This window comes from Lipotes vexillifer, unplaced genomic scaffold, assembly GCF_000442215.2.
Source record: "Lipotes vexillifer unplaced genomic scaffold, Lipotes_vexillifer_v1.1 scaffold951, whole genome shotgun sequence".
NCBI classification, from domain to species: domain Eukaryota; kingdom Metazoa; phylum Chordata; class Mammalia; order Artiodactyla; family Lipotidae; genus Lipotes; species Lipotes vexillifer.
In genome coordinates this window covers 1,280,128-1,307,291 of record NW_006793664.1, presented here as the reverse complement: position 1 = coordinate 1,307,291, position 27,164 = coordinate 1,280,128, and the positions used below count along the sequence as shown (strand labels likewise).

Below are 27,164 nucleotides of genomic sequence, written 5' to 3'. Positions count from 1 at the left end.
TAAATAATAAAAGTTCAGTTTCCTCCAAGGCACCCACTGTTACAAGCCAACTGAAAGTTTTAATTACTTTTTATCTTGAGGTGGTGTAATTTTTTTCAGCATTTCCTTATATTAATTTAGATAATTTATATAATTAACTATTAGAACAAAATGAGAATTGTAGCTAAAATATTGACAGTGTCTGATAATACTGTCTTAATTCTGGTTTTAGGAGAAAATCCTCTTAAATAAAAATCTTTGCTGTGGTTTTTTTTGTTTTTTTAAGAAAACTCAGAAAAAGAAGATGTTTCGTGGCAAAAGGAAGAAACCAAGAAGTGAAGCCACAGACTTGGGTATACAATAGTGTTTTATACATAGTCAATCATTCAAGAATTTCTTTTTTAAAAATATATTTCTTAATTTGATAAAGTAGTAAATTTAAGTATATAAAATTGTTACTTTAAAAAGTTAAAAATATGTGACTTTGGAGTAACTGATTTTCCCAGCATCTATCATGAAAATTTTCAACATACAACAAAGGAGAAAGAATTTTACAATATATATTCATAAACCCACTACCTAGATTTTACTGTCAAAATTTATTATACTTGCTTTAGCGCCTATTCATTAATCTATTTTAATTTTTCATAACATAGTATGTACTCTTTTCATACAACATAGTATGTACTCTTTTATAGAAGGCTTCTTTCAGCATAACTTTGATTCATCCATGTTATTTTACATCATTTTTTATTGACACAGTTTATTGAAAAATGGGAGGAAAATACAGCATTTTCTCTCTTTCCTTCAATTCTTTTAAAAGATAAGTTTTATATTTTTCTTATTATAAAAATGCTTATTTTAGAAAATTTCAAAGATACGGAAAGGAAGATAAAATCACCTACAGTTCCATCACCCCAAAATAACTACCATATGTTTTGGTCTTTACTCTTCAATTCTTTTACTGAGCTTTTCTCACACTAAGAGGGCTCAAGTCCTTGTCATTAAATATTCTACAATACCATTTTAATGAATGTATAATATTTTGTTCACAAATGTCCCATAGTTTAGTTAATCTCTTTATTATATTCCTACAGCTATCTGAATCAATACACTCAGTAACCTTTATGTGTCCGAGAAGTGGCCTATCAGTTAGATTAAAACTATGAAAATACAGTTAACAAAGATCTCAATCACCAGTAGTGTTAGATAAGAGCAGACTGTTAAGTAAAGACACAGCAAGGTAATTAAAAGGCAGCAGTGCTTTAGGCTGCTTCAGCAGAAATGGGAGAACCAAGCAGACGGCAGTTAGAGGGTGAGGTACAGACGGGTTTGTGAGACTGACCGGGAGAGGAAGAAGGGAGCATGTCTCCTCCCATGTGCTTCTTCAGAAGTTCTTGCTATTCTTAGCAATTTGGTGGAACTACTTTTGTTGTAGGCTTTTAGAACCCTGGACCTAGAGCTAAACTGTTGGTAATTAGTATATTAAACTGACTTATCCTAATGTTGTAGATACTTCCGACTGTGTACCTATTTGGTGTTTAAAAGAAAAGAAAACCAGTGACATCATGGAGTTAGATGTCGTTTTGTCTGCATTTGAGAACATCCTCCTAGAGTATAAGTAAGTCTTTTGATATTGTGATATATGGACCTAATAAATTTCCCTGGAAACAGCACTTCTACTCTCCACAGCTGCTGATATGTAGAATTTTTCATTATCACTGTTTTGCATATTTTTAAACTTCCATTATGATTTTTTTCTTTAAGCCTGTGAATTATTAAGTAGTATGTTTTTATATGTCCAAATATGTGGCTTTTTAATTTATATTTTTGTATTAACCTTCCATCTTAAATAGTTACAGCCAAATTTCATGGACTGGTGATACCTCTTTTTGAAACATTAAGGCTTTATGGCCTGGCACATAATCTGTGGGAAAGCTCTAATTAGTGGTTCTATGTAGAATCTCTAATTATTGTATCTATGTGGAATCAGTATTACTCAGTTTTTCCTGGTACTTCTATCAATTTATGCTATTTATATAGAGAGATTATTTTATTAAGACATCATGTTTAAAATTGCTCTTTTATTATTTTATTTTTGGCTGTATTGGGTCTTTGTTGCTGCGTGTGGGCTTCCTCTGATTGCAGCGAGCGGGGGCTACTCTTCGTTGCGGTGCGTGGGCTCTAGGCACGCGGGCTTCAGTAGTTGTGGCACGTGGGCTCAGTAGTTGTGGCTTGCGGGCTATAGAGCGCAGGCTCAGCAGTTGTGGCACATGGGCTTAGTTGCTCCGTGGCATGTGGGATCTTCCTGGACCAGGGCTCAAACCTGTGTCCCCTGCATTGGCAGGCGGACTCTTAACCACTGCGCCACCAGGGAAGCCCTAAAATTGCTCTTTTAGATTGAACATTTTATCCTTATGTAGTGACCCCTTCCATTCCTAAAAATGCTTTTTGTCTTAAAATCTATTTTATCTGATACTAATATGTCACTAGATTTCTTTTGCTAGTATTTGCCAGATTTTATATTCTTTTAACTTTCATTTCCAACCTTTGTCTCACCTTAAACTTTCTTATAAAATCTTTTTTAAATCCAAAGTGTCCATCTTTGAATTCCACCTGTTGACTTTAGTCCATTTACATTTATTTTAATTATCCATATATTTAGAAGAATGTACTGATCCACTGTTTTTACTTAAAAAAATTTTCTTTTTACTTTTTGATGTTTTTAAATCCTGTATAACTTAAAAAAAAAAAATAGAATTTACAACTCCCCACCAATAAGGTTAGAATTTTGGCAAGCTCTCATGTCTTAGTCTTCTCACCCTCCCCCCACCCCAAAACCCATCATGTTTATAATACTTAGAGACTTTAATTCTGGGAGAAGGGCTATCACAGTTGATGTGAAATGGCTTCTCTGACCTGTTTCAACGTGGGTTCTTGACTTTGAACTTGCCAGGGTACTGCAACTTCTCAACTGGTTTCTGGAGTTCTCATAAAGGCTTTTCGGGGCCATAGGTAGTTGTTAAGTTGGTTTCCCTGTGGGGTTTCCTATTCTACCGTCTTCTGATATCACTAGAAATATTCCATTTTGTTTTTTTGATGAAAACTTCTTCAAAAATCTGTATTCAGGGCTTCCCTGGTGGCGCAGTGGTTGAGAGTCCGCCTGCCGATGCAGGGGACACGGGTTCGTGCCCCGGTCTGGGAAGATCCCACATGCCGCGGAGCGGCTGGTCCCGTGAGCCATGGCCGCTGGGCCTGCGCGTCCGGAGCCTGTGCTCCACAACGGGAGAGGCCACAGCAGTGAGAGGCCCGCGTACCGCAAAAAAAAAAAAAAAAAAAGTCTGTATTCAGATGTGTAGGCCTTCTCTTATGTTATGCTTAGCTTCTGAAGAATTAGGCCATGGGTTTAGTCCCCTTATGCTGGGTGACTTTTCCTCATGGATTTGCCCCAAGAAAAAAATAACTATAAGATAAACTGTCACACAAGAGATTTATTTTCGATTAAAAGCACAGTTCATAGTGGCGCACTGTGCCGAGGCAGAGTAGGGCTGGCTGCCGCCCCGGCAGTGTGTGCACTGCTCCTGCACAGTCGCTGTGGGTCTGTGTCCAGCCAGAATGAGCCAGACGGGAGACTGGGCTCTTTTGTCCCTGATGACAGGGACCTGAGCCAGTTTTGGGTCAGCTTTATAGTTTTGCAGAACTGAATGGCTGGCTTCTGGCTACTTACTCATTCGTTAGTCCAGGTGTGTTATACAATTATTTCTACAGTTATAGCAGGGAGGGAGGAAGGAAGGGGCTAAAGTCTGCTGGTCACTGGATCAGGCAGCAGAAAAAGACAGGGATTGGCTGTAAACATTGCTTTCTACATGGCTTAGTGTCACCTGTGGATGTGGCCAGTGTCAAGGAGTGCTGACTACATACATGAGGGTTTGGGGGAAATATTTCCTGTTCTTTTTCTTTTGTTTGTTGAGATGTTTCCAGTATTTTTTTAAATCTGAGAAAGGGCTGCAAGCTGACCATGCCATCTTAGATATTCAGAAGGGCACATACCAAACTGTGTGTGTGTCTATGGGTGTGCTAAACAAATGCAACACACCTTTCAAAATCCTTTATGTAATACCTAAGTTTAACTTTCTTTATTCTGCTATAGACAAAAAACAGACTCTAGAATTTGTAAGGAAGCCATCAACAAATTTCATTCTAATTTGAAAGAAGAACTCATCAAAATGGTAAGTTCATTGACATAAATTTGTTGGTCTAATCCTGAGCAGCATACTGTTATCTTAGAGAAGCTTGCATTTGCTGGCAATATGGTAAAGAACTCATTAGAACTACATATTTCACATGTTGTTTTTAAACTAGATGTGGTTATATTGTAAACTGATAAACAGTTAACTGTGGAAAATGCAGGCGAATATTTATTTTTTGTTTTGTGTAGCTTAAAGAAATCCAGATGTTGAAAACTCTGAAAAGGAAGAACACTAAGGTAACTCACTTACGTGATTAGAAACACAGTCCTGTAGAACATGCATATATGTAGAGTTAAGTAAAGACCTGACTCTGGGTTTTACGACCTTGAGAGTTTGTATAAGATCTTTTATCTTTTTAGTCAGGCTTTTCTTTGATCTGGTGATTGATCAGATGAGTATCCTGCAAGCTGAGGAACTGGGGATCCTCATTAGCCTAAAAATGGCTCTTAAGCCCAAAATGGCCACTTATATGGATAAGTATTAAGTAATGTATATTTATCACTGCTGTGTATGTCAAAAACCTTTTAGACTAAAGAACTGTCTTATGTCTCAGGTAAAAGGGCAGCCTGGGAAGAATCCTGGGTTAAGGGTCAGGAGACCTCCTTTCTTGTTCTGGTTCTGCCCCTTCAATGCACTGTATGCCACTAGGTTTGCAAGGAAACACGAGGCCCTCCTTGCCCATCTGTTTGTAGTTGGACCACTTGACATCCGATGTTCTAGCTCCAAACTTGCATGAACCTACGTGTAGAAGCACAGCTCCCCCTCTACACTTATAACAGAAATGGATTTGAAATGTATACATTTTCCTTCTGGTGATTATAAGCCTTTGTTGTTTTTCAGTTTTAGTCTCCTGTTGTCAATTCTGCATTTCTTATAAGCAAGCAGTAGTAGTCTGAATGTCCAGCAGTGGAATATGAGGTAGTCACTAAAAGTGATAGTTGAGATAATACAGCGTATTATATTGAAATGTCCTTTTTAAAATACAAACTGTGTCATGACACTCCCCTGCTTCAATATTTTTCTAGTGTCCTAGATAAAATGGAGACTCCTTCCTTTATAGCTCACAGGGTGGTAAAGATCTGACCCCAGTTCCTCTTTAAAGTTGTCCTCAAGTGGAAGACCCCTGTTCTTTCCCTTCATAGCATGTATCACAAGTTGTAATTACATCCTGTTTGTATGTAATATCTATCTTCCCTATTAGACCAAAGTTCCATGATGGTAAGAATGGGGTTTGTCTTGTTTCCCACTATTATTTCCAATACAGTGTACAAGGCAGTGCTCAATATTTACAAAATTAATTTAACTGTCGTGTTACTTAGATGATCTCAGATATCGAAAAGAAAAGGCAACGTTTGATTGAAGTCCAGGATGAACTGCTTCGGTAAGATAATATCAAAATCCTCTTTGAGAACCTACAAGAAGGATTTAATCACGATATGCCATGCGAGGCTTTGTTGCAAAACTTGCTGCTGTGCTGCGTTTAAACCCCAGGCTTCTCTGAGCTTGGAAGCTCAGTGAAGGCAGGCTTTGCTGCCAAGTGGAGAAGCTGTGAGCGGAGGGGAATTCAGCAGTGGCCTGTCCCCCCATGAGAGCTCTCAGTTCTGGCCCGAGAGGCAGCCGAATTAGAGACTTAGTGCATGCATAGACTCTATCTAGAACCAGACTGCCTGGCTTTGAATCTAGGCTCTGCCACTTACTGGCTGTGCAACCTTGGGCAGGTTACTTAACCTCTCAATGCCTCAGTTCCCTCATTTGTAGATGAGCACAATGATAACTATACCTCACAGGGTGTTGTGAGGTTTAAATGAATAAATATACAGAAAGTGCCTCACGGAGACTGGGATACAGTAAGTTTTGTATTAAGTGTTAACAGTTTTTGTCAATCTTGTTGAAAGGTATAGCTTGGCATGGCACTCGTGTGAGTCCATTCCCAAGTGTTGGGCCAGGACAGTTTCCACCAGGGCTGTCTCCATGGTCTGGTTAGGAAGACGAGCACAACCCATCAGCTGGTCAACGAACTAGTATTTTTTGGTGGTCTTCCATACAGACAGGGCTGCTGTGTGAGCTGGAGGGTTGGTAGTAAAGCAGTAGAAGGATAAGCAGTATCACATATGCTCTCTGCTCTTAAGGAGTTTAAAATAGCTTGAAAAAGTGGTCTTATCAGAAAAGACAACCTATAATTTTTTAAGTACTAAGTTTTAAAGATGAGATGGCCACAGAAATTTAGAAGTGGGAAAAATTGGTTGTCTAGGCCTTTGGTTTCCAAATCTGGTGTATGGACAGGTGCTGCTGGCCCATGCTAAAGCTTTCATTGGCCCAGGCCAAAATAAGAAAGATAATGAGAGGAAGCTTTTTAAGGTGTTAGCTGTGTGTGTTGGGCACTGTCCTATAAATGCTTTACATACTAACTCATCGCTGTAACCCTGTGAGGTAGGTTATTTGGCCATATAAGATAACTACAGAAGACTCATCTGTCTTTGAGATCTACTGTTCCTTTTCTAGATAGAATTTTAAAAGTTGAGAAGTATAATATTTTGAAAAGGCACAGAAAGAGAAAAATGTATGTCATTATTGTAACTTTACATGTGAAAGACCTAAGGCACAAGGCAGTAACTGACCCTCAGCCACCCGCCTAGGAAGTGAGGGAGCCACGGTCTGGTGTCTGCTGACTGGCTCCAAATCGAGCACTCCTGCCCACAACCCAGATGGCACAGTGAGTTTTCCAGAATGCAGCACTTGTTCAGTGTATGGAACTGTTATGAGGACTTTTCTTTTGTAAAATGATATCAGAGCATAGTGTTTTTTTTTGTATCTTCATTTGTGAGAATAAAAGATGGTAGCCTCTCCCCATTTTATAAATTGGTTCACAAAATCCAAGTTATACCTTTTTATTTTATAGGTTAAGAAACTAATAATCTACTGAGAGAGAGAAAGCAGGTTGCCCAAGGTCACACATTTCATCCAGGCACTGAGAGTGTTTTTCCACTGGTTTTATTAGACCTTGGAAATGGACAAAATTTCAGCAAGAGGAAGGGGCAGAGGGAAGGCTTTCTGTCCATACTTTTACTGTTAAACTGCAATGCCCGTCTACTTCCGCCTGGGGCGCTAAAATCTTTACCCAAGTATATGTTTTAATTCAATAGTTCCCAAGACTTTAAAAATGACTCGATGAGTTTTAGGACATAACAGGCATACTCGTCTGTGGGCTTCATTGCTGAGCACTCGTTGTGCATCAGGTCTCAGAGTCTTTTCTGTGTATTGAGTCCAGAGTCGTTCATGTTTGTAATTTCAGAGCCAAAGATACCTCGGACCACCTAGGCCACCTTCCCTGCTTTTTTAAAGCTTCACTCAGCACCCTGACATACTCCATCTCATCTACCTTATTAGGCTGTTGTTACACTTTATGTCATTTATTTTCGGGAAAAATTTTTTTTTGTTTTAGGTTAGAACCAGAGCTGAAACAACTACGAATAAAGTATGATGAACTTAAGGAGAGAAAAGCTTCCCTTAGGAATGCAGCATATTTCTTGTCTAATTTAAAACAGCTTCATCAAGATTATTCAGATATTCAAGAGGAAGAACCAAATGTAAAGGAAACGGTAACTTCAGTTTTCACTTTTCACTGTGCTTCAGAAGATACAGGGCATTTGCATGCTACAGTACAAGAGCTGTGGAGAGGCAGCCGTTGGTGTTGGTGTCTACCCAAAAAGCATCTCTATAAATTGGTGAAAATTTGTTATCACCACTTCTTTAGTTAATTAATTAAGGCCAGAGGAGTAAAGAAAAATCCAGAAACATTGATTTTACTAAGATGTTATACTTTAAGCTTCAGAGAACTGAATTTCTTTAAGGGAAGTGTATCCTGTGTACACATCTCAAGTGAACAGCTATGCTTTATTACTGTAATTGTCAACGTAAGACCACTCATACATGTTATAAAGACCAACCTCTTGTTCTTTGTTCACCTCATACTTTTAGTATTTTTGTATCTGAAAAACTAGCCATTATCCCATTATAAATGGTAGGTGTAATTTTAGAAGTTGAGAAATATTAAAAAGGCATGTAGTAGGGAAAAATGTGGTAAATTTTTTTTTATTGAACTATAGTTGATTTACAATGATTCAGGTGTACAGCAGTGATTCAGTTATATACATATATGTATATAAGAATCTTTCATATTCTTTTCTGTGTTATTACAAAATACTGAATATAGTTCCCTGTGCTATATAGTAGGTCCTTGTTGTTTATTTTATATATAGTAGTATGTATATGTTAATCCCAAACTCCTAATTTATCCCTTCCCACCGCATCTTTCCCCTTTCGTAACCGTAAGTTTGTTTTTGAAGTCTGAGTCTGTTTTGTTAATAAGTTCATTTGTATAATTTTTCTAGATTCCACATGTAAGTGATATATTTATATGACATTTGTCTTTCTCTTACTTCGCTTAGTATGATAATCTCTGGGTCCATCCACGTTGCTGCAAATGGCATTATTTCATTCTTTTTTATGGCTGAGAAATATTCCTTTGTATATATATACCACATCTTTATCCATTCCTCTGTGGATGGACATTTAGGTTGCTTCCATGTCTTGGCTATTGTAAATAGTGCTGCAGTGAACACTGGGGTATCTTTTCAAATTATGGTGTTTTTTAAAAATTAATTTTTGGCTGCACTGGGTCTTCACTGCTGCACGCGGGCTTTCTCTAGTTGCGGTGAGCAGGCTTCTCACTGCTGTGGCTTTTCTTGTTGCGGGGCACGGGCTCTAGGTGTGCAGGCTTCAGTAGTTGTGGCACATGGGCTGTAGAGCGCAGGCTCATTTGTGGCGCACGGGCTTCATTGCTCTGCAGCATGTGGGATCTTCCCAGACCAGGGCTTGAACCCATGTCCCCTGCATGGACAGGCGATTCTTAACCACTGTGCCACCAGGGAAGCCCTATGGTTTTCTTCAGATATATGCCCAGGAGTGAAATTGCTGGATAACTTGGTAGTTCGATTTTTAGTTTTTGAAGGAACCTCCGTACTGTTCTCCATAGTGGCTGTACCAATTTACATTCCCACCAACCATGTAGGAAGGTTCCCTTTTGTCCACACCCTCTCCAGCATTTGTTGTTTGTAGACTATTTGATGATGCATTCTGACCAGTGTGAGGGGACACCTCATTGTACTTTTAATTTGCATTTCTATAATTAGCAATGTTGAGCATCTTTGCATGTGCTTTTTGACCATCTGTATGTCTTCTTTGGAGAAATGTCTATTTAGATCTTCTGCCCGTTTTTTGATTGGGTTGTTTTTTTGATATTGAGCTGCATGAGCTGTTTGTATATTTTGGAAATTAATACCTTGTTGGTTGCTTTGTTTGCAAATATTTTCTCCCATTCTGTGGGTTGTCTTCGTTTTGTTCATTATTTCCTTTGTTGTGCAAAACCTTTTCAGTTTAATTACATCCCATTGGTTTATTTTTTAAATTTTCATTACTCTTGGAGGTGGATTCAAAAAGATATCACTGCAATTTATGTTGAAGAGTGTTCTGCCTACGTTTTCCTCTATAAATACTATACTAATAAAGAGTTTTATAGTATCCGGTATAGAACCGGGTATATCTTTCCACCTGTGTCCTCTTCAGTTTCTTTTATCAGCATCTTAATTTTCAGAGTACAGGTCTTTTGCCTCCTTAGGTAAGTTTATTCCTAGGTATTTTATTCTTCTTGATGTGATGATAAATGGGATTGTTTCCTTAATTTCTCTTTGTATTTCATAGTGTATAGAAATGCAGCAGATTTCTGTATATTAACTTTGTATCCTGCAACTTTACCAAATTCACTGATGAGCTCTAGTAGTTTTCTGGTGGTGTCTTTAGGATTTTCTATGTATAGTATCATGTCATTTGCAAACAGTGACAGTTTTACTTCTGTTCCAGTTTGGATTCCTTTTCTTTTTTCTTCTCTGATTGCTGTAACTAGGACTTCCAAAACTACATTGAATAGAAGTGGCAAGAGAGGGCATCCTTGTCTTGTTCTTGATCTTAGAGGGAATGCTTTCAGCTTTTCACCATTGAGTATGGCGTTAGATTTGGGTTTGTCACATATGGCCTCTATTATGTTGAGGTAAGTTCCCTCTATGCCCACTTTCTGGAGAGTTTTTATCATAAATGGGTGTTGAATTTTGTCAAAAGCTCTTTTGCATCTACTGAGATGATATTATTTTTATTCTTCAGTTTGTTAGGTATATCACATTAACTTGTAGATACTGAAAAATCCTTAGATCCCTGAGATGAGTCCCACTTGATCATGGGTGTGTGACTCTTTGAAAAATGTATTGTTGGATTTGGTTTGCTAGATTTTATTGAGGATTTTTGCATCTGTTCATCAGTGATACTGGCATGTACTTTTTTGAGATATCTTTGGTTTTGGTTTGGTATCAGGGTGATGGTGGCCTCATAGAATGAATTCAAAAGTATTCCTTCCTCTGCAAATAGTTTCAGAAGGATAGGTATTAACTCATCTCTAAATGTTTGGTAAAATTCACCTGTGAAGCCATCTGGTGCTGGACTTTTGGTTGTTGGGGGATTTTAAATTACTGATTCAATTTCGGTAACTAGTAATTGGTCTGTTCATATTTCCTGTTTCTTGCTTGGTTCAGTTTTAGTAAACTTTGTAGTTGGTTCTGATTTTTGCTACAGACTTTGCTGTTATGATAACCAACTCAGATTAATAGAAATATTTAAATTATAGGGAAAATTTGTATATTTTATATAAAATTATGATATACAAATATATAATGTATACATACAGCTTATTCTTCACTTCCAGTTTTGATACTGATCTAAAAGTTAGGCTCAGGAGAATAAAGATTTGTTTATATATTCAGTATATTAGAGATCTGGAAACAGAATGTTTTTAATTTTTTTTGACAGTACTTATCTGGTCTAAAGCTTATTTGGAGTTGGGGATTTTGGTTAGTAGAAGAAATTAACAATGGCATTGGTTGAATTTGAACATTATAACTCTGATGAGAACTGAGACTTAGTGACTGCCTTGTTTGGAATACATGACTCTTACTAACGTCTTGTTCTGTGCAAGCCTTCAGGCGTTCTGGACTTCCGTTGTAGCAGCTGTGCGTTATGCTTTCAGAGTGTAGATACTGGGGTATGTGTCTTACCTCTTCTAAACTAAGAATCTAGCACCAAATGTTAGTTCTTCCCCTTGCCCACCCTCCCTGAGAGCAGGTGCCCCATGGTAGCCTGAACACATTAGGCTCTCAAATACTTGTTAAACTGAATTGCCTAGTAATATGGTAAGTGATATTCTAGAAAAAGTTCCATTATTATTGGGTGGTAGTCAGTCTGACAGCTTTTCTGCTTAATTTCACTTCCAAGAAAATCACCTTGAAAACATAAGCAACAAACTGTCATAAGTATGATACAGCTGTCGGGTGATTTTAGTCACTCACCCTTAGATACAAATTGCATCGTGATATTTGGCTTTGTTAATTATTTCAAAATCATGAGTTGAGCTTTGTTTTCTATTTTACATTGGGTTTGTATTTAATTTTGTCTGTAATCCTTAAGGACAGTTTGGATTAGCAACTTTTAAGACACTTTATTGATCTTCCCAGTAAGTAATTTTTCCAGATGATGAATTTTAGGGGGACCTGCTGTTCTCGTTCCATCAGTTCTTATAGTAAAAGTAAATCTTCCACATGGTTTCCTGTGTTTAAAAGAGCATGAGATCAAGCCGACCCCACAGAGCTCTAGCTGACTTGCCCAAACCAGGTCATACCCTGTCCCAGGGATGATTTTGTTTTAAATAATTCAGATGCCACAATTCTTTGAGCCAATTTATCTCCCGGGATGATTAGCTCAAGCTTTGCAGAGCAGTTCCCTTGCAACCTTCCTTATCAATTGTCCTAAGGCAATGAATTAAAACAAATTTTATCAAAAAAAATGAGAGGAAGAGTGATTCAGAGAAACCTCTATTAATATTGGCATTTGGTCATAACATTGAGCTACATAAAATGGATAGGGTTCTAAAAGTTTTTGATATTTGTTATTCTGAATATTTTCCCTCAACAGTATGATTCATCCAGCCTTCCAGCTCTGCTATTCAAAGCAAGACCCCTTTTGGGAGCTGAAAACCATCTGCAAAATATCAACTATCAATTAGAGAAGCTCCTTGACCAGAAATGAGACCAGTCTACTAAAGTGTGCACATATAAAGATTAGTCTCATGCTACTGCCTGTTACCTTCTGAAACTGTATGTATTTTTCCACAAAGGAGATGGGGGGGGAGAAAACCCAAACTTTATTACTATTAATTTGAATTGAATATTTCTTTTGTTATGTTATAGCAACATTCTCAGGTACATTTAAAAAAAGTAAACTTGTCTAATTGTTCAGGCTGGTTGTATGGTCTTGTCACCAGAATTTAATATTACTTTTGTCATTAAAATTAAATGGCTAGGTATAGTAGTTTTAATAGTTAATTTTTCTGGTTAATGTCAAGTAATGAGTTTCAAAATGTTTTAAAATGTTGACACCTAATCAGCCCGAGACATACAAAAGTTTTACTGTAGAAATAAACATGCAAAATTAAGCCGATATGAACAAAGACTAATAACTTTGGTTAATCAAATAAGGAGACTTATACTGAATTTAAGCACACTGGAGCTAATTTTCAATAAAACTGGTTTACTTCAATAAATAAGATTTGGAAGCAAGCAAAGTAATAAAACTTAGCTGATACAACAGGCTTTATAAATTACTAGTTTGTTATTAAATCTCTTTTCAAGCAGATTACAGCCTAGTTATGTAAGTGTCCATCATTAGCTACTCTTGTAATACTTCTGTAATTAGTTCATCAGGAATTTCATCAATTCCATTATAACCGAGAAGACTGTTCTCTGCAGCGTCTGCCAATTCAGCATCTTCTGTAGCCTCCAAGATATAAGCATCATCAATGCCATTATCCCAGTCAGCATCAGAAAATGTACCTTTTGACGATGCACTAGATGATGGTTCATGAGGATTCTTGGTTTCATTGTCCCTTGTTTCATCTGTTGTAAACTCCTCTTCCTTTAGTTCCAAAGGGGAGGGAGAGTAGAGTAGGAAGAAAATACTTATTCAGAGAGAATGTATGATTTCACCATACAGTCGATCTCTACTGAATTATTCAGTTCAACAGATATTAAATTGAAAACTGGATGATACTGTCTCCAATACAGTCACCAGGGGAATGGGCTCACTGTTGCTGCCTTTGTGGCACACTCTTGAAACTCCAAATTTAGAAATGCCGGCAGTTCCTGTGGTACATTCTTTTCAATGTACACAGATGGGGCTACAGCAAAGGTAAGACTGATTTTTTAAAAACAGTGGATAGTCTAGCTAAAGGCAAACTGGTTTTTAAAATGCATCTGCTATCTTAACATATTTCTCTATCTTTAAAGTATTTTAAAAATTAACATGGATTGAAAAAAGTTATGAAGAACAGTTTTGAGACAACTGTCAAAGTATGTGTGGATTTGTATATTAAATAATATTGTATCAACATGAAATTTCCTGAGTGAAATAATTTCACTGTAGGTATATAAGAATGTTCTTTATCTTAAGTATGTAGCAGGAGAATAAGAAGGATTTTGATGTCTGCAACTTATTCTGAAGAGATTTGTTATGAACTGAATGTTTATGTACCCCCCATCCCCAATTCATGAGGTTGAAATCCTAACCCTCAATGTGATAGTATTAGGAGGTGAGGTCTTTGGCAGGTGATTAGATCATGAGGGCAGAACCCTCATGAATGGGATCAGTGCCCCCTTATAAAAGACCACAGAGGGCTTCCCTGGTGGCACAGTGGTTAACTGGTGGCACAGTGGTTGAGAGTCTGCCTGCCGATGCAGCGGACATGGGTTCGTGCCATGGAGCGGCTGGGCCCGTGGGCCATGGCCGCTGAGCCTGCGAGGCCACAGCACTGAGGGGCCCGCGTGCCGCAAAAAAAAAAAAAAAGACCACAGAGCGCTCTGTGATCCACAGAGCGCTCTGTGATCCCTTCTACCAAGGAAGGACACAGTGAGAAGACAGCTCTCAAAGACCCAGGAAGCTGACTTGAGTCTGCCAGCACCTTGATCTTGGGCTGACCAGCCTCCAGAACTGTGAGAAATTTGTTGTTTTTAAGTCAGTCTAAGGTACTCTGTTATAGCAGCCTGAAATGCCTAGACAAGATTCATCAAAAATGATGTGTTGGGCTTCCCTGGTGGCGCAGTGGTTGGGAGTCCGCCTGCCGATGCGGGGGATACGGGTTCGTGCCCCGGTCTGGGAGGGTCCCGCGTGCCGTGGAGCGGCTGGGGCCGTGAGCCATGGCCGCTGGGCCTGCTCGTCCGGAGCCTGTGCTCCGCAGTGGGAGAGGCCGCGGCAGTGAGAGGCCCACATACCGCAAAAAAAAAAAAAAAAAAAAAATGATGTGTTATGTGTACAGTAGAGGGAGAAAACAAGTGTGGCCAAATGTTTAACAAGTCTAGAGGAAGGGTGTACAGGAGGGTTCCTTGTTCTGCTGCAACATTTTTGTAGGTTGAAACTTCTTTTAAAACCAGATGAAATTATTAAAACTAAGTGATAGGTTTATTATTACTGTTGTTATTTTAAATAAAAAGACAAAATAAATTAAATCCAAGCAGTGGTAATACTGTACACCAAAAATACTTTCAACTTGGCATTTCTGAGGTATTACTGGATAGGCAGGAAAAAAAATCAGTTTTAAGAAACCCACTGAAACCACAAACATGCATCAGAATAACACTCCAAATGAACAAGGAAAAAATATTCTTCTTAGAGGCACAATTTAAAATCTTTTTTCTTGGTTATCTCTTTAGTTCACCAGAGAATCTGGCTATCAGCTATTTTATATCCAGCTCCTACAGATCAAGAATGAGATTTCTACCACTGCAGTATGAATATTTTCAGGAGACTTTTTAAAATCAAATTTAATAGGTACCAGTCAAATTATCTAGATTGTAAACTCAAGCACTAATTCAGCTTGTAGCAGGTTACTTTCATTTTAACTGTAACACTATAAAAAGGCTGATAGATGTGGGGGGAAAACACTAAAAAAGTCTAGAAAATAACATGACAAAAGAGTACTTAATGAAAAGTTCTTGTAAAATATTAATAAGACCCCATATAAAAGGAGAGGGCAGTTACAGGCATTAAACTGCATTAATAAGTGTAAATTAAAACACCTGAAATACCACTTTATGCCTACCAGGTTGGTAGAGATCAAAAGGCAAAAAAAAACAAGCAAGGTTGGCAAGTGTAGGGTAATAAATAGGTACTCCCATAAACTGAAATCTAATTTCCTGTCATTTTTTGGAGACCAGTTGGTAATATGTATGGAAAATATCTGTGATAGTTTAAGTAGGAAAAAAAGCCTACAATATAGTACATATACTATGACTAAAAAAACATGAGGGTACACAGATAACAAATTCTGGAAGATACAGACCACAATATTTACATCAGTTATCTGCGTGGTCAAATTATAAGTGACGATGCTTTTTTCCTTTTGTGCTTTATGTATTTTCTAATGTTTGTGTACATTCATTAATGTAAATTACTTGGGTAAATAAAAGTTTTAAAAAGAAAAATACTGGTTTGGCAATCTAGTAATATCTACCAAAATTTAAAATGCATATACCCTTTGACACAGTTCTACTTCTAGAAATTCTTCTTATAAAGAAACAATATATTTTGTTATACTTCATAAAGCAAAAAATGAGAAATTTATTAAATGTCTGAAACTGGTTAAATAGCTAGCTACATTAATTTCATATGCAGCAGTGGGAAAAAATGAGGTTCATATTATGAGATTTATGCTGATGAGACAATCACTACAACATATTCCTAAGTGAAAACAAGGTACAGAACAGGGTGTTTAAACAGTATCTGGACACCATTAGCTCATTTACCATTGTGCCAAGAATTAGTTAGTAATGAGAAGGAAACTAAAAACTGCACTTACCTCTTTGAGAAGAAACAGGAGACGCACTTCAGCAGGTAATGGGAAACCTGAATAAAACAGTAGAACTATTATATAAATATCTAATTTTTACTTTGTGGTAAATGTAAAAATTAGTAACTCACAGTCAGATTTGAAGTTTTCTGCTTTACATATAGGGTCATGACATTTTTGATACCAAACTTCATTTTTCAGGTCAACCAAAATCCTTTACATTAAAAAAAGAAGAAAAAATTATTTACTATCTAGACTTGATAGAAAACAATTCAGCTACATGCCATTTACAAGAGATATGCCTAAGACTTAGAGATGGAGAAAAGTTAAAAAGTAAAAGGATGAAAATAGACACTTACTTGGCAAACCATGGTTGCCAAAAGTACCACAGAAGATGAACTTCTGGGCAAAAATTACATACTGACAAAAGTTCCTCCCAGGAATATACAATTCCCAACTTCTATCCACCAAATAAGAGAACCTCGAAATATGTGAGCAAAACCAACCAAGGGTAAACAAATCTTCAACCATAAATCAAGATTTTAAAAAAACTATTCTTTTCATAATTGATACCAAACAACTCCCCAAAACTCAGGATATCAAAAATTTGAGAATTTAAAACAATTATAAAAATTGACTATGCTAGGTACAACATGAATCATCAAATTTAAAAGTATTCATTCACACAACACATTCTCTGATCACAAAGCAAATTATTTAGAAACAAGCAACAAGAAGATAGCTAACTAAAACTCAGAAATTTAAAACTTTTTTTTTTTTTTTTTTTTCTGCAGTACGTGGGCCTCTCACTGTTGCCTCTCCCGTTGTGGAGCACAGGCTCCAGACGCGCAGGTTCAGCGGCCATGGCTCACGGGCCCAGCCGCTCCGCGGCATGTGGGATCTTCCCGGACCGGGGCACAAACCCGTGTCCCCTGCATCGGCAGGCGGACTCTCAACCACTGCACCACTAGGGGAGCCCTAAAACATTTTTCTTAATAACCAAATGACTCAAGGAAAAACCATGATGGAAATTAGAATATGCTTAGAACTGAATGGAACTGAAATTACATATTAAAATATGTGAGGGGAATTCCCTGGCAGTCCAGTGGTTAGGATTCCACACTGTCACTGCCGAGGGCCCAGGTTCAATCCCTGGTCAGGGAACTACGATCCCACAAGACGCATGGTGGGCACCGCCCCCCAAAATACATAAATAAAATATGTGAAACAGAGCCAAAGTGATCTTTAAAAAGAAATTTAGAATCCTAAAAGCTTATTTACAAAAAAAATGGCTAAACAACTTACTTCGAGAAGTAACAGAATAAACTTTAATAAATTGAAAGGCAGGAAGTAATAAAGAACAAAAATTTAGAAAAATCAACAAGGACAAAATGTGAAGACTAATGAAATTCTTTCAAGATTAAACAAAAAAAAGGTAAAGACATGTTATTAGAAACTGGGATATAACTACAAATGCAAAATATACTAAAAATGTACTATTATGAACTTTTTCCAATAATGTTGAAAATTTTGGTAGAAGAGACAAAGTACTAGATAAGAATATACCAAACCAAGCAAACTTAAACTTACAGAAAACCCAAACAATCCTATAACCACTAAAAATTTTTTTTTTAATTTAAGTAGTTTAAAATCTTCCCACATTTCACAGAAAAGGAAACATAGAATGGTTAACAGTCTATGTGGTATTGGGACATTTACCAAGGAGAGAAAAATGCTGGCAACCCAGTCTAATGGCCCCATAAACATTCCAATAGACTTCCTAATAAACAGACTAATGCTACAGTTCCCAAACTATACACCAAAGTGCCCCAGAGTGACGTAGGATATTTATCTTTCTAGGGAAACGGTGATACCACATCTGTCAAGCACCCCGCAAATTACTTGCTTGTAATTCATAGCTTCAATATATCTATCACCTTTCTTCATTCCTTTCAGTGATGTCCTATCTTTGTAGAGCTGGGTTTTTTGGTGGTGGCTGTGATGGAAAAGTACCACAAATGTGGAATGAGACGTGACAGTGAGGGTGGCAGTGTCCAGCCTAATTCCAAGGTTTTAAGTTTATCCAATGCTCAAAAGGACACACATCCCATTAATAATTATATTTAAGGAGGTTCTTACTACTACTGTATTACATATTTGGAAATTGTTAAGAGTAAATCTTAAGTTCTCATCACAAAAAAACAAAATTGTAACTGCATCTATCCATGGTGATGGATGTTAACTAGACTTATTGTGGAGATCATTTTGCAATCATGTTGTACACCTGAAGCTAATGTACTGTCAATTATACCTCAATTTTAAAAAATGAAATACAAATATTTTCTTTCAATTGATAAAGTTTTTTTCAAAGAGCTACTAAATTATTAGGACAAATACTAAGTTGCTTGAAACTGATTAATAAACAAACTGTTAGGTATTTCTTTTGTCCTTGGAGCAATGTGAAAAAATTATTACGATACTAAGGGCAACGTAACTGAGAAAGTCTGGGGACCAATGGCAATTTGCTAAGTTGAGAGTCCTTATCTACGCAGAATGTTCTTCGCAGGATGTTTCTGCATATGGTAAACAAACCTAGAGTCTGTGGATTTACGAGGCATGGTTCCCTGGACATGTCACACATGCTCTGTAACTATGAATATAAAACAGATGTTTCATAACCTTAATGCTGCCTGCTGTGTACAGTGACTGCTCACTTCTGCCTCAGCTTTCAACCTGAGTTAGAGAAAAGCATCCAGTGCAGGAAGGACCCGGGTCACCGTCCCAGATGTCCCAGGGCTCACTCTGCTTCACCTGTGCCTTTGCTTCCTTATATCTTTAAAGCTACTAGTAAAGCTTTTCATTGGGTAAGATCTCGGATTTCTATGAGTGAGGTTTGACAGTCCAATCCTCAAATTTGTTAGTAATCAGGGAAATTCAATACCATTTTAACTTAAACTCACCAGATTAGCAAAACAAATTTTTTAAATCTAACAATAATAAAGGTAAGAATATGGATCAGTACAAAATCTGAAAACACTGCTGGTGGGAGTGTAAAGTAGCGTGACCATTTGGAAAAATAATTTATCTAATAAAATTAAATATGTGCATATTCTATGACACAGCAGTTCTAGTTCTGGAAATATTTTGAAAAACTTGCATATGTGCACTGAGTGATATATACAAGACTATTTGTAGCTTCACCGTTTATAGCAGCAAGCCAAATGTCCATAATAGGACAATAGATGACCTGGTATATTTATATTTGTATAATGACACTATATACAATGATGAAAACAAGAATAAGCAACAGCTACATGCTGCAGTATAGTATGGATGAACCTCACAAATACAATGTTGACCAAAAAAGCAAGTCAAAGGATGCAATTTACCTAAAATTCAAAAAAATGTAAAATGAAATAATATACTGTTTGGAGATACAAATATATATGGAAAAACCATAAAGAGAAGCAAGGGAAAGATTAACACAAAATCCAGGATAATAGCTATAATCTCTAAACAAACGGGGGCTGGGCCCACAAGGTACTTCTGAGGTTTGGATAAATTTTGTTTCTTATGGTGAGTGACAGATATGGCAAGTTATCGTTTTAGTATTAGTTCTTAAAATGTACATATATCAATACACACTTATATATATATGATGTATCTCACAGTTAAGAGAAAGAATACACTGTGGATATATAATACAACCTGGTAATTCTTCAGAAAGAAATATATAGCAACCTGAGTATCTCAAGAAGTTAAAAGATGATCATTGTATGATAATGATTTTCTGGCAAACTTTCATGCATAGAAAAAAGACTAGAAAGATACACCAAAATCTTAACCATAGTTATTACTGGTTCTGGGACTATGGGTGGTCTTTTGTGTTTTTCTGTTATAGCTTTCTGCACTGAGCATATAGTTTTTAAAGTTTTTTTTTCTTTACTGAATTAATCTACATATATAGTATAGCACTGAATAATAATATCTAAGATACTTCCCGGCTTTCTAACAAAAGCTTCATGATCATTTTCTCATATCTGGCCCATGTGCTATAAAAGCTTGATATATCAAAGTCTGAGCTTTGACATTATGTATTAAAACATAGCAAAATTTCCTCACATCATAAATGATAACTACTGGGTTTCTATTTTATCCCTATTCTAAATATTTCCTTATATGATTTAAAATTCTTATGGTTTTACTTCTTCCTTTACTTCCTCTCCTTTTGCCAGGGGCATTTAAAAGAAAACTCTAAAAACAGGGCCTGGCATATACAGCAAGCACCCAATAAATACTGGTTCCCTTCTATACCATTCTTTGTCTTGAACATGTTAACATAACCTTAACTCCAATTCTTAAACACTGACGGAGCAGCTTCCTCCAAATTTGCTCACTTTTGATTTAGACTCCATAGGTGTCAAGGGCCATACTACCTCTCATTTCTTTCTAGCCCCACTTAATTCTACTTTAGTTTCCTCAAGATTTTACTATTTAAGGGATTATTTTACCAAATAAAGTACAAATAAAGATATGTGCTAGAGGCAAGGTAATAAACTCAAATATTAAAAAACACAAACCAGGGCTTCCCTGGTGGCGCAGTGGTTGGGAATCTGCCTGCTAATGCAGGGGATACGGGTTCGAGCCATGGTCTGGGAGGATCCCATATGCCGCAGAGCAACTAGGCCCATGAGCCACAACTACTGCGCCTGCGCGTCTGGAGCCTGTGCTCCGCAACGAGAGGCCGCGATAGTGAGAGGCCTGCGCACCGTGATGAAGAGTGGCCCCCGCTTGCCACAACTAGAGAAAGCCCTCGCACAGAAACGAAGACCCAACACAGCAAAAATAAATTAATAAACTCCTAAAAAAAATCCCACAAACCAAATAAAATATAAATTGAATTACAACTAAATCTATTACAACAAAATCACTTTTATATTCTCAGCTTTTAAAATTATAAACATTTAAAATTATATACTGGTTAAACACACAGAACTCATTAACAAACAATATTACTTACATGATATTATTACTCTTGTGGGCTCTTCCAATGTTTTCACACCAGCGGTATTTACAAATATCATAAACCAATAATTCCTCTGGGAAAAAGTAGTTCCAGCGCCGGATTCCTGAACCACAAATAATGTTTCTAAAGATATCATTATTGTATCATATAACAGTTAATAAGAATAAGACTGTTTACCTCCTTTAATGCCATTTTTATTCACCAACAAGAGAACAAATTGATCAATTTCAGGGTAAGGTGAACACTGAAAACCTTCAATGGTTTCTACTGCAACAAAAATAAAAATTAATTATAAATCATAATGGCTAAAACATGAGGAGTTAAATTTTAAGTTGTTTAGTACAACTATGGGTTTTGCAACCTGCCCCTGCCAGTTCGTTTTGGGTTTTTTTGGCCTTCTCTGCAATTTGTCTTTTAGTCAGTCATGGATTCTTACAAGGAAGCAGGTAAAATTCAGACCTCTCAATTAAATCAAATTTTAGCTAATTCGCATAAAAAGCATTTAGTATCACTTCAGTTGCTTGCTTCATTCTGATAAAGAGAAAAGCAGTCCCTTGCATCCAGGAGCTGTACTAGTATTATCATTGAGGTCTTGGTGTTGCTACAAGCTAGCTGGGGACTCACAGCTCAGCCCTGGTGTTCTCCTATTAATCATAAACTATTTCACACAACTTCAACATCAGGTAAGGTCACTCTGTGGCCATGATGATTCAAGAAAAAAATGAACGCCACTCTGTAATCGTGTGAACACAGACAAAACATGAACATTTTCCAAACCACAAAAATGACCAAGCGCCCACCTATCTTGTCTAATGTAAGTAGCTTCTCCTTCTTTGCCAATTGTAGCTTTAGTCTCTCTGTAGTCGGCCTTCCTTCTAGATAAGATTTATCAAGATATTTAATCATAAAATTTGTCACTGACAACACCCAATTCAAAACAAACACACTTCCTTGGAGACTTCAAAAGCATCTAACTCAAGCCTGAATCATCTATAAGTCCTTTCTAACACACTTTTACTGAGATGCCCTCAGTTTCCTATGGTGTGCATTCTCCACCGTGGTGACCAGTAATACACTCAGCTTACCACAGGTGTGTTCTCCAGTGCTCTTTAGCTGTAGAGCACTGACATTCATTATATTTTCTACGACTCTAATGGAATAATTAAAAATTTATTTAAAATCTTACTTAAATTTAAAGACAGAATACTCTTCTTAAAATAAAGCCCGATTTCACTTACAAAAATAGTACACATAATTTAAGAAATTTTGGAAAATATATTACAGCAGAAATGAGAGGAATGTCTAGAAATAACTGTTAAACAACCAGAGGAAAATAAACATAAGAAAATGTTATCCATATTTTTAAAATAAACCTGTGATCATACCTCACATATAATTTTGAGTCTTAACATCATAAATGGGCATTTTTCATATTATATAGGCTTTATAAATTTAAATCAAATGGCTACAGAGTATTTTACAGTATATAACCAATCCCATTTTGCTGTACATTTAAATTTTCAGTTTCACTACTATAAATAATGATAGCCCAAAATATGTGTATAAAAATATTTACTGGAGAGTTTATATATATCTTAAAAAAAGATCTATATTTTCTTCAGTATAGGAATGAAGAACACATAGATTTTGTGAAAAATTATATGGCCATTAAAAGAATGCAGGGCTTCCCTGGTGGCACAGTGGTTGAGACTGCCTGCTGATGCAGGGGACACGGGTTCGTGCCCTGGTCCGGGAAGATCCCACATGCCACGGAACGGCTGGGCCCGTGAGCCACGGCTGCTGAGCCTGTGCGTCCAGAGCCTGTGCTCCGCAACGGGAGAGGCCACAACAGTGAGAGGCCCGCGTACCCCAAAAAAAAAAAAAAAAAAAAAAAAAAGAATGCATAAGCTCTCCGTATACAGGAAATATACTAAAAGCTCTGCTGGGTTCAATAGGCAGTTATTAACAGTGGTTACCCATCTTTGATTGTGGACAGAGGGGTGAAGAGAACTTTGTTTTTTCATTTTAATATGTGTTTATTTTATATAAACAATCTACATTTTCATATTTTTCCCCAAAACACCATAAAATGAAAATTAGTAAAGAAGCTTTAAAATACATCAATTTTTATACTTTTTCCATTTTGGATAGAAACCCAGTTGTTCTGAAGGATCAGTACATATGAATACTTAAGATTTATAAGCAAAATAAATTTTGCATCCTTAAATTTTCATAGGAAATTGTTTTCTTAAAATTACCTGAAGTACTGGTATGGTTAAAATACTCAACTCGTTGTTTATTTTGAGATATGTCACATGTCAGAATTCGTAAAGTATCTGAGAATCTAAAGAAGAAAATATGTACAACAAAAAGTAACATTAGAATTAAAGAGACGTGTGTCTACCGAAAGGACACAATTTCAAATAGTTTCATAATAAAATCCTTTGTTCAACAGATAACTGTTCTAGGATATTTATGCCACATTTGCCTACAAAAGCACCAATCCAACCCATACAAAAAAACAGTAGTTTGGTGATCATTTGAAACTGATGCTTTCCTCTACTACAGAGTAAATCAGAAGACTCTAGGACTGCTGAAGCTGCAGAATGAACTATTCCCCAAACATACAGAGCCTTTGAAATTTATGTTAACAAAGTCTGGATAATAGGAAGAAAAAAGAGGGATGAAATCAAAGGGAAAATAGATTAAAATTAACTGAAAGCAAAAATACATTCATAACCATAAAGAATTTAGCCTTTATTTCAGGAAGAAAAATACCTGATATTTAGTTGGATACACAAATGACAATTAAGATAACTCTACTCAGCAGAAGAACTTTCCACTTCTGTAAAATTAATATTGAAACTACAAAAGAAATGAGATTTGGTAATCAGGAGATTACCTGTACTTCAGGCTGTTATTAGAGACCAACTGTGTTGCTTTTCCCATACATGACAAAATGTGACATTATTCTGGTGCCAGCAACAGTGGGGAGCAAAAATCATGTAATTTTTAGGACCACGCTACCTCTAGAATCTCAGATATGACAAATAATTAACATTTATTGAGCAGAGACCATGTGCCTGCCAGGCACTGGTGTAAGCACATACAGCTCTTATTTAATCCTCACAACTCCATGAAATAGATGTTAATATTATTTCCATTTTAAAGGTAAAGAAACTAAGACTTTGATGTTACTTCTAAGATTTGTTATGAAAACTCAAATAGTTCGTAAGTATATAGAGAAAAACAACACATCTTCCCACCCTCCTGAGTAACTGCTATCAAATCGACATTTGGACACAACTTGCCCTATGGCAGTGTATTTTAAGTATTTTTATTAAACTTTATCTCTATGGAATTTCTCTTTAAACTTATATGTAGGAAAGGCAAAAAGGAGAAGAATCAGAACAAGTTAATTCAGCGAGGCGATTTAGCCTGATCTTTAACCACATGTCCTACACTAACAAAAGTTGCCAGCCCAGAGTGAAGGGGAATAAAGGCATATATTTCTGTTGAAAGATGTCTTTCACAATTTTTAAAAATGATCAAAACATGGGAATTTAAATGTTCAGTAACAGAACTGACAATAGAGTATATCAGTATAATGGAAAATTATATAGACATCAACAATTTTATTTACAATTTACTGTTGGTAATTATTAACTTGACAAATATTCATGACATAATGTTGAGTGGATAAAACAGGTGACATAACAATATAAATAATGATCTCAAGAAATATGTTTTAAATGAAGGAGCTATGTAAATTATATTTCTGTATGTGCATATATAAAAAGAAAATTAAATGTTAACAGTAATTACATTTCCAAATACAAGTCATTTTTCATTTTTATAGAATAGTCATTTTAAAAAACTGGAAAATATATCAACTATAATCATAAAAGGATGTAAAGAGAAAAATGGTTAAAAAATAACTTTTACTATTATTATTTAGTTAATGGACAAAAAAGAACAGTTAACGTAGAATTTTAAGAAATGACTTTCTTTTACTCAAGATATAAAAAATTTATATAATTCACATTTTAGTAATATACAGTGCCATTCACTGCTTAATAAATATTCATGAACACACAATGATTTAATTCTTCCTGTATACCTGACATTGCTGACCAAAGCAGAGAGGAAATATTGATTTTCTTTGGAAATATTCTTCGATTGTACAGGATAAAATTTGTTATCTTCAGCAACCTCCAAAGGCACATACTTTCCTATTTTTGATGATTTATACAGTCGAAAGTTTCTATTTCTTGTATAAACTCCTATATCAAAAATTAATAAAACAATATGAATGCATGTTTTCAGTGATTTGTTTTTATAGTCAGCAAATTAAGTTAATTCTGTATAGTATTATTAGAAAAAACACCTGGTTGTGGTTCAAGATGGTGACGTAGGAAGATCCTGAACTCACCTTCTCCCAGGGACACACTGAATCTACAGCTATACATGGAACAATTTCCTGTGGGAAAAAAATCTGAAAACCGGAATGGCCCCTTCACATCAGACAAACGAGACAGAACTCACACGGAAGCAGATAGGAAAGGCTGAGAGGCACTCTCACCATAAACCCCACCCCAGGCACGGCAGCACACAGTCAGAAGGGAACGCAAACAAGGAACTTCTCCCCAAGGCGTACAGGGTTCATACCCCACATCAGGCACCCCAACTTTTAAGACCAGCAGCTGAGAGATGAGCCCTCCAAACACCTGGATTTGAAGACCAACTTGGCTCACACCCACAAGCCCCACAGGGCCATGAAAACTGAAAACGGCTCTTAAAAGGGCTCACATGCAGACTCACCTGCCCCAGGGTCAAGTGCAGAAGCAGCCCACTGAAAAGTGCCCATTCGTTATGTGAAAGAGACTCATTTACTAACTTTAAAGCACTGGTCTGAGGGGCAAGGTCCTGTTGGGATATTCTCTAAGGATGGAGGCTGGTGGGTACCTCCTTCCTGCTCTCCTTCTGCCTTGCTAAAGCTGGAGGGAGCCATCTTTCTTTTTTACTTTATCAGCAGGTCTTCATACCACCCCTCTGCCTTGCTCCAGCAGTGGGTGCCATCTTTGTGCTCTCCCTCTGCCATGATCCAGAGTGCCAGTAGCTCCCAGAGGGGAGCTTCTACACACATCTGCTGCCCTGGTTTTCACAGCTGGTGACACAGTTTCTGTGGCTACCATTCAGATACCCCTTGATCTCCTGGCTCTAGAGGTTAGGGAAGCTTGTGATCCTGGGTCCCATGGAGCTGTAACAATCAGAGAGACAGCTCTTGGTAGACTACCACTCCCAGAGTACTGCACAGACAGCAGACTTAAACACACCCCCAGTCTTTCTAACAAAGAGGCCTATTTGCTTGTCCTGGAGCTTAGGGGCTCTTAGGGAACGGAGGCCAGGGGACACCATCTTGGCACTCTCCCTCCACCTCACTACAGCTCACCAGTATCTCTCAGAAAGGAGCTTATACACTCATCTGGAGCCCCAAATTTTGCGACTCCTGCCCAGCCAGACTGCCTGGCTCTAGCCTGACTAGCAGGGCTTAGGCTTGTGGTCCCACAGGAGTGTATATATTTGCATTCTTTAAAAGCTGCTGCCTGAAGGTCTGGCTTCCAATCAGCTTGAATCTAGGTGCTGACTGAGATCCTCCCCTTTGGGGCACTGACTGGTCTTGGCACACACTCAGTTACTAGGAGCTATTAAAAATATAATAGGGGGCTTCCCTGGTGGCACAGTGGTTGAGAGTCTGCCTGCCGATGCAGGGGACACGGGTTCGTGCCCCAGTCTGGGAAGATCCCACATGCCATGGAGCAGCTAGGCCCATGAGCCATGGCCGCTGGGCCTGTGCGCCCGGAGCCTGTGCTTCACAATGGGAGAGGCCACAACAGTGAGAGATCCGCGT

At 37.2% G+C, this 27,164-nt stretch overlaps 2 protein-coding genes across 2 annotated transcripts in view; one reads left to right on the top strand and one right to left on the bottom strand.

The window, feature by feature from the left end:
* The window catches only part of CENPU (centromere protein U), a 29,670-nt gene extending 17,183 nt beyond the window's left edge, over positions 1-12,487 (top strand). Inside the window, exons 7-13 of the mRNA XM_007466520.1 lie at positions 266-332; positions 1,492-1,600; positions 4,130-4,208; positions 4,418-4,465; positions 5,549-5,610; positions 7,672-7,828; positions 12,303-12,487. Of these exons, the coding sequence (XP_007466582.1) occupies positions 266-332; positions 1,492-1,600; positions 4,130-4,208; positions 4,418-4,465; positions 5,549-5,610; positions 7,672-7,828; positions 12,303-12,416 (636 nt within the window). The 3' untranslated portion in view covers positions 12,417-12,487. The remainder of the gene's footprint in view (positions 1-265; positions 333-1,491; positions 1,601-4,129; positions 4,209-4,417; positions 4,466-5,548; positions 5,611-7,671; positions 7,829-12,302) is intronic.
* Positions 12,488-12,900: 413 nt separating this feature from the next.
* The window catches only part of PRIMPOL (primase and DNA directed polymerase), a 35,333-nt gene continuing 21,069 nt past the window's right edge, over positions 12,901-27,164 (bottom strand). The window contains exons 6-12 of the mRNA XM_007466519.1: positions 25,374-25,536; positions 23,512-23,597; positions 21,431-21,520; positions 21,248-21,356; positions 16,359-16,441; positions 16,237-16,283; positions 12,901-13,301 (exon numbers count right to left, since the gene is read on the bottom strand). Of these exons, the coding sequence (XP_007466581.1) occupies positions 13,056-13,301; positions 16,237-16,283; positions 16,359-16,441; positions 21,248-21,356; positions 21,431-21,520; positions 23,512-23,597; positions 25,374-25,536 (824 nt within the window). The 3' untranslated portion in view covers positions 12,901-13,055. The remainder of the gene's footprint in view (positions 13,302-16,236; positions 16,284-16,358; positions 16,442-21,247; positions 21,357-21,430; positions 21,521-23,511; positions 23,598-25,373; positions 25,537-27,164) is intronic.